Here is a 7,822-nt window from a genome sequence, read left to right as displayed (position 1 = left end):
AAGAGATCGCCCTTAGGTCTGCATTCAAAAGCGTTCATGAATTATGACAATTTAAGTTTAAAAAGTGCACTTTCACGTCTATGTTGGGGTTAGAGGAAAAACGCGCCTCTTTTGTTACTGCTGTGGCGAAGTTTGCGCTCATGAATATTAATTAGTTCAAGCTGACGTTTGCTCTTCGTGCGTCCAGTCACATACCCTAATTAATATTCATGAGCTATAGATATGCCATAGTAGGATTTGACTTCCGGCTAGAGCGCTTAACTTTTCACACGGGACCCAAACACACGCTCACAGGGACGGGACACTCAACGAAAAGCTTTCAGCAGACTATTTCGTTATTTCTATGTCGGCTTAATCATTCGTCGGACATGTCTAATTAAAGAGGACTTCTTCAAACCGGACAGGATAACAAATCAGCATTACTTAATGGCGATGTGGATAATGTTCTTCTCTTAAACGTCGCAATGGTTTATATTCATGAAGGCGATCAAAGGACTGAGATGATAGGCAGCACGACTGATGATGTTTAGAAGTGACACTTTCACGCGCAACATGTGTGGTTACTCTGACAGCACACAGAGCGCGCAGACTGGGAAATAGCTATTAAAAACCTGACATTTGCACTAATACATTCTATTCTTGAACATGTTAAAATGATCTCGGAGGAAAGAAGCAATCACATCCCTAAACAAGCTCTTGGTTTTCCAGTTGGGTTATTGATCCGCTCGCCCAAAAAACGCCTGGCAATGCTAAGCAGAAAGACCAGCAATGGATCTCTACAGTGAGTTATTCATACACGTATGCATTAATTTAATAATTAATATAGAATTGAATTATAATGCAGTCATTTGATGAAATAATGAAAATGAAATCCATAGTGTAAAAAATACTAATCCTCTCTAACTTCTCCGATAATAGAGTTGCATCTTGGCAAGTTTGAAGGGAGCAGACCAAGGCAACTAACTTTTCTTCTTCATCATTCAGTAATAACCCCAATAGTGCTACACATACCCTGGCCATCAAGTATAAGTAGCATGCATAGGTTATGTAAAAGCATAATATTAAATTATTTATATGAAAACACTGATATATAATTGCAATTATCAGAATAGCACATTAGTCCATGGTACATGAAAAAAACACTGAATGTCACATTAAAGTATGTCTCGGAGTGTAATTGTAATTAAAATTATATTTCATCTGATTTTCCTCTTAATTGTATGTTTATACTTAATGTATTAATACATATTAATATCTCTGTATGGTTTTGTCTTTATTCCTTTGTCTGTCAGGAATAATAAAAGCGGAAGTCTAAATTGTACCTGTGTTATAATTATTTGAAAATACGTGAATTAGCTGATGAGTTAAAAACCTTCTCATTGATGCTTTGAAAATAATATATATTTAATAATAATAAAATATTTTGAAAGTCAAGCATTTAAAAAAAAAACATCTGTCAGTCAAGTTAGCTTCTAAACAACAACCTTAAGTTATAGAAAAAGATGCAAGTTTAAAATGACACGTTAAAACTCAATTATTGACAGTATATGAACAGATTAGTCAAATCAGTATACAAGGTGAATCAATCACAGTTGTTCTTCTCAGGCAAAGACGGGTTTGTATTTGATCCGCAGTCTGTTACACTCATTCTGTCACTGTTGTGTCTAAAGCAGACTGTGTGCAGATGTTAACAGCAGTGGCAAGCTTTTAAAGTCATCTCAACCTTGTGTCTCTGAGGTCCAGCACGTCTGATAGCACGGCTCAGTCTGTGGAGAGCACTGGAGTCCGGCAGCCGGCCAAGAGCAAGATACGCCGACACAACAACAGGCTGTCCATGGTGTTCAATCGAAGCCCTGTTCTGCGAAACCGAAGGCCAGGTCAGGACAGCAGAACCCTAGACCCGCAAGCAGCGGACGACCCCGCAGAGCTGTCCTGTCAGAGGACTATCCCAGGGATCCTCAAGATATTTGGCAGCGACATCTGCCAAGGAGCCAACTACAAGAGCGTGCTGGCCACCAGCCAGTCCAGTGCCAAAGAGCTGATCAAAGAGGCTCTGGAGAGGTGAGGGAAGCGCTCTTGCCAGATTCAGATCGAAGCGTCAGATGAGAGTGAATTAGGGTGCGTCCATGATTGGACTAGGGATGGTCAACTAGGGATCAGAACTCCAAAAACCGAAATGAAAGTTTTCATTTTAGCTAAAAAACAGTAAATAAATTTAGATCATTGGGGGATTTTTGGTCACACTGCTGACATGTTTACCTGTTGTAGTTTATCCACATTGTGTGCACATAGAAAACACAGTCAAAACACATCATCAAAGTGCTAAGGGCCAGTCATAACAAAGTTTCAATAATCATTCTTATTCTGTTCTAATGGTGAAGTCTACACAAAGCTACAGTGATAGTGACACAGAGCAACCTTACAATTTGAATGAATTTAGTTTTTTTTTTTTTTCATCTGATGAACAAAAAACATTTTCAGCCAATCAGAATACACCAGATTTTAGAAAGTTAATAATCATCTGTTGGCGTGGATGCCATTATAGATATCTTTATACTCATTGTTCTTGATGGGAATGGGCCTTGATTGTTTTGGTCAATGACTTTGGCCCTGCAAATCTATTTCGCACACAAAAGCTTTTTTTATGTTAATAGTTATTAAGTTATTAAGACCAGAAATGTATTTAATATGCCAAGTCACTGGTCGCTTCTTTTGTATACTCGTTATTAGTCTAGCCAGTGAGGTCAATGGAGCTGTTCTCTTGCCTCACAGGTATTGCTTGGAAAAGGAAGACTCCAGTGCATATGTGCTCTGTGATGTGATTGGCCGAACTGGGTTGGACCACGAATGGAAGACGGAGTGCTGTCGGGTTGTCGGTGACCATGAGAAGCCCCTCATGTTGCAGTCGCTCTGGAAACCCAAGGAGGGATTCTCCAGGCGTTTCGAGATCCAGAAAAGAGAAAACGTGGAGGTGCTAAGTGCCAAGAATACAGACACCATCACTGCAGGTATTACAGCGAATTATTGTATGAATGGTACCAGTCGTTTAAGGCCTGTTCACACCAAGGATGATAACTATAGCAGTAACTATAAAGTTTGAGTAATCATTCTAATTCTGTGAGAATTGGGAAGTTCAGTTCAAGAACCCACAGCTGTTAATGGTAAAGCCACATGATATTTTTGAATCACATTGTACATTGTACATTGACAGCCATTCAGAATCCTTTAAAGAATTTGAACTCTCTTTTTGTGTCAGGAGACAAACCTTGGCGTGCTTGTTATAAACCGAATGTTTTCACGTGTTGGCGTTGACACTAATTTAGTTATCGTTCTTGGTGTGAACGGTCTTTAGAGATGTTTTGACTGGTTGACCTTTGATCTATGTTCCAGTTGACACAATTAAGGAATGTTTTAACAGTGTGAGGTAGGTACCTCACGGCTTATCCCAACAAAAGCCTGTCAGCAAGAAGCTTAGTGAAATTGCTCTGTTATTGGGAGAGTCCTATCAGCTCTCACACTGAGCTTTCCAACCTCGTTTCAGCCGCCAACATCGAAATGACCGCTTGTTTTTCTTTCTGAGCGTGTTTCCTGCACTCTTGAGGGTGTTTTTTCTTTGGCATGGTGTTGTGGTGTTCCACAGGGTTCCCTTTGAGAATCGGTGACTGGGGAAGCTCAGCCCCAATCGCTGAGCAATGTAGAACAATGTAGAAGACCGCCCACTTCCATGGCTGATAACGCCCAGAGAGTCACTGGGTGTGAACCTGAGCTCTGAGAACATTTCAGTCCAGTTCTGTTTATGTTACGTCACCAGTGGTGGAGAAAGTAACTTTTAAAAGTACTGCATTGCAATATTGCATCACTCCTTAAAAGGAACTTATTGCATTACTTAGTTACTTGTAATGTAAAGTAATGTGTTACATTTTTGTATACTTTTACCAATAACATATACTTTTTCCAATTTGGGCTGGGATTGCTTGTTTGTTATTAATCTAATAAAGCCCTTTCATACAAAATTGCTTATTAGTATGGTTAAATTGGATCATTGAAGGTCAGTAGCATTGGTTAATAAAATGGGATTTAATGCATAAAGGATATTTGTGCTATTTAACATTTAATTATTGCAGGTTTCCATAATATTCTGAGTTTGCTTTTCACTGTTTGTAGTAATTTTGAGGAATATGAATCTGTTTTTGTGTAAGTGAGATATGAGTTAAAATAGAGCTGTCAGTCAATAAGAGGGAAAGCAGAGTAGCTAGTGTTACTTATCTGAAAAAGTAAGGTCACTCTCCTATAGCAGATTACCTTAACAAAATATGGCAGATTTACAGCTATACCTATAAGAACGTATGAAAGCATACTATTAATTGTATTTTATTTAATAATTTTAAGCAGTTATGACTTTATGCTGCTTTTTGTTGCTCATGCAGTAAAACGTCTGAAAAATGAATACTCTAACGTCCTCTTAAAGGGGTCATATGATGTTGCTAAAAACAACATTATTTTGTGTATTTGGTGTAATGGAATGCATTTAGGTGGTTTAAAAAACATGATTTTCCACATACTGTACATTAATGTTACTCCTCTATGCCCCGCCTTTCTGAAACGCAAACATTCTGTAAAGCACGGTGTGCTCCGATTGGCCAGCAATCCAGAGCATTGTGATTGGCCGAATTCCTCAATCGTGTGGCGGAAATGTTACGCCCCTCACCAGGTTCAGAAAACTTTCCTCCATAAAATGCGCTGCACTCTTAATATTTGGGTTGTACTGTTCTGCAACTTAACCACTGATTTCTAGCTGTGTCCTCTTTTGGAAGAAAAAACAAAGTAGTTTGGATTTTGCAACGAAACACAGTATCTCCACGACACGGGGGCGGCAAAAATACAACAGCAAGAATAAAAGTTACACCTTCTTTCTTTGCGTATACATTTGGGCGGTGTTATGCAAATTGTCCCACACAGTGACGTAGACGTGTGGGGGCTTGTTTAAGTGAGGCGTTTTGGGGGGGGGCGTAACAAACTGTTTTTAACCCTCCAAAGACAAAGGAAAACATGAAATCGCATCATATGACCCTTTTAAGTAAATGTTGTCTATAAACATTAAATATGTAAAATTAATGTATCACCACAGGCCTCAATGCTCAAGCCCGAAAGCTGCAGCACGCCCGTTCGCGGGTCACCTCCCTGTTTGTGGATAGGGCGAATGAAGGGCTGGATGCTCTGGGAATCTGGAGGAGCTTGAGTGACATGGACGTCTCAACCATGGGAAAAGAAGCCAGTGAGACCCATAATGCACCTCTACAGGAGGATCCTGAGGCAGAGGCTGATAAAGACGATCACTGCCTCAACGCAGAGAAAGAGGAGACGGAAAGCAGCGATGACAACAACACACAGTACTCCATCCACCTGCCCTTTGATTTCCCATATTTCCTTCTGCTGCAAGGATTCAACCACAGACAGGTAGGACAGTGGCTGTTTTGACTATGTGGGTACATCAGTGATTTATCTGATCATGTGGCTTTTTGAGAAGAGCTTTTGAAGACATATTCAGTAGTTTGTTGCTATTTTAAAAAGATTTTACATTTTAAGATATAAAGTGTGATTTTGTTAAAAATTCAACTAGATGGTGTACACTTCATGAGATGACGACTACGTAAGAGTTGTATTTGGTGCAGGTCGCTCCCTCAGTGTGTTTAGCCATGTTGAATTGATGTGACTGATGGTGTTTCACTAAACATCCTCACACGCACTAAAGAAGCAGAAAAAGACAGAAAAAAGGGCAAAGGAAAAAAATGTAAACATACCATTAGGGAATTTGTGATATTAGTACTTAAATACACAAAGAACAGTGATGCTAATGCTAGGAAAATAACTACTGAATGCCCTTTTGAAGTGGATGAAAAAACTCTCACTTACCTTAAAAGAAGGGCCATATATAAACCTTGTATTAATGGGTCAGTTTAACTCATTTCAAGTTTTTAATGGTTGGAAATACTCATTAACCCATGATGTTTTTGAAATTGTGTGTCTTTTTCTAATTTAAGGTCATGAAATTGCCTGCAGAGTGGTGAAACTTTAATATATTGTGGAATTTGGGTGCAAAATGTAGGCTATATTATTATGTCTTGCCAATTTGACCCAGATATTTCATTGTTAAAAGAAGCTGAAAACTTTACACATGTATTTGGTTTGAGGCTATTTATCTGTTAATTTATGCTGCATTGAAGGCTTACAATTTGATCAGGTTTTTGCACACCCCATTGAACAAGCTGCGTGTTATTTCAAGCTTTTTTGTTCTTTTAGCATTGATATCTTACTAGCATCAATCTGAGATGCTAAATATGTATCATATAATGGTCGAAAATTGCAATATTTGTCCAAATAACAAACTCAAATGCTCAAATGTCCAAGACCCTAGTTAAAGACGCTTTCCTAAACCTTACACAAGTCATTGGCGCATTCATCCCATGTTATTGACAGTGAAGTCAAGGCTTGACTTAAACAGTTTAATCTGGCGAGGAATATCCTAGCTGCTAGCCACTCACTGTACTAGAGAGTTATTTTCAGGTATGTGTGAGTTTATGCATGTACAGACTACACTGGAAAACCATAACTATCCAACGTAACCACAGAAAAGAAAAAAAGCCATAGACAGGAAACTCCATTCACAAGCCTTTTTTTTTGATTGTGGTATATTTAGAGTTGAAACAGAACATTCAATGAGAATCTTATCTGAAGACAATCATTTTCATTCTGCTAAAAGCACATGTATGAGAGAGAGCGGTACATGGGTTTGCGTTTCTAGCGGTAATTATATGTGTATTGTCTCAATGTTTACATGCTGAACTATAATCAGCAGTTAAAATTCCAGTGCCGTGAGGACACGTGCAACACTGCACTTTACTGTAGGTAATAATCAGCATTGTTTACTAAGCCTGCGGTGAGCCATGGCACTGACACGTCTCATTCTACCTCGCACTGCTGTTTCTCTTGCTTTTGTCTTTAGTCCCTTAAGCCTCTACGTTTCCGTTTTTAGCTGGAAAAATAGTTTTCCTCTTGCACAATTTCTACACCAGATTTCTCCCATCCAGTTATAATCAACAAAGCAGCTTATACTGGAAACTCTGAAATTGAGGAAATCTAGTAATTAAATCAAAATAGACATAAATTTAGTCTCATATGGGTTTGTTTTTCCCCACACAATTGACATGAAAATCTACTGACTGCATGAATCTGAATTCGGGGAAATATTGATCATGTGTTTTTGATATCAGTGGTCCAACAGCTAAACTGATGAATTATTTTAATTAGTAATACAGGATAATTCAGGACAGACTCTTGACATTTACATTGTACCTGGTCTTGAAAGTGGGCTTAAATCTTAGCTGCTTGTAATAGCAATGATGGGGTCCTCCGTCCATTTCATGTCAAGCAAAAGAGTTTTAGAAAGGGGTGAATGAGGGTGAGTTTATGGTGTAAAGTGCTTGGGAGATTATGTTCGGTTAAAGGACTTAGAACAGCTCTATGTCAGTCACTTATAGTGCTAAGAGCTGCTTCTTCAGAGCAGCAGAATCATGTGGTTTAGCGGCTCACAGTGGATCAATCGATTAACAGTGCAGTGTTTTGACACCTCCGTTTAAGCAGATGAAGAATTTAGACAAGGGCATCCTTGTATTTGACTTCCTCCTCCTGTTACAATCAGTTGTCAGCACACTGGGATTACACAAAACATTTATTCTTGAGACACACAAAAAAGCATGTGTCCCACACCTTTAACTGACATTAGTTTAAAATATAACAGCATTTACTATTTAAAATTCCACAG

The 7,822-nt window shown here is 38.8% G+C and overlaps 1 protein-coding gene across 2 annotated transcripts in view; it reads left to right on the top strand.

Moving 5' to 3' along the window:
• Positions 1-254: 254 nt before the first annotated feature.
• The window catches only part of LOC127944746 (ras-associating and dilute domain-containing protein), a 34,531-nt gene continuing 26,963 nt past the window's right edge, over positions 255-7,822 (top strand). The window contains exons 1-4 of one of the 2 annotated variants that reach the window (XM_052540957.1): positions 255-781; positions 1,738-2,061; positions 2,773-3,008; positions 5,129-5,457. In XM_052540957.1, coding sequence (XP_052396917.1) covers positions 654-781; positions 1,738-2,061; positions 2,773-3,008; positions 5,129-5,457 — 1,017 coding nt within the window. In that variant the 5' untranslated portion in view covers positions 255-653. The remainder of the gene's footprint in view (positions 782-1,737; positions 2,062-2,772; positions 3,009-5,128; positions 5,458-7,822) is intronic. The other variant, XM_052540967.1, reaches the window with a different exon arrangement.

This window comes from Carassius gibelio, chromosome A3 (assembly GCF_023724105.1).
Source record: "Carassius gibelio isolate Cgi1373 ecotype wild population from Czech Republic chromosome A3, carGib1.2-hapl.c, whole genome shotgun sequence".
NCBI classification, from domain to species: Eukaryota; Metazoa; Chordata; class Actinopteri; order Cypriniformes; family Cyprinidae; genus Carassius; species Carassius gibelio.
Note: the sequence above shows the minus strand (reverse complement) of the source record. Positions and strands in the feature narration are given on the sequence as shown.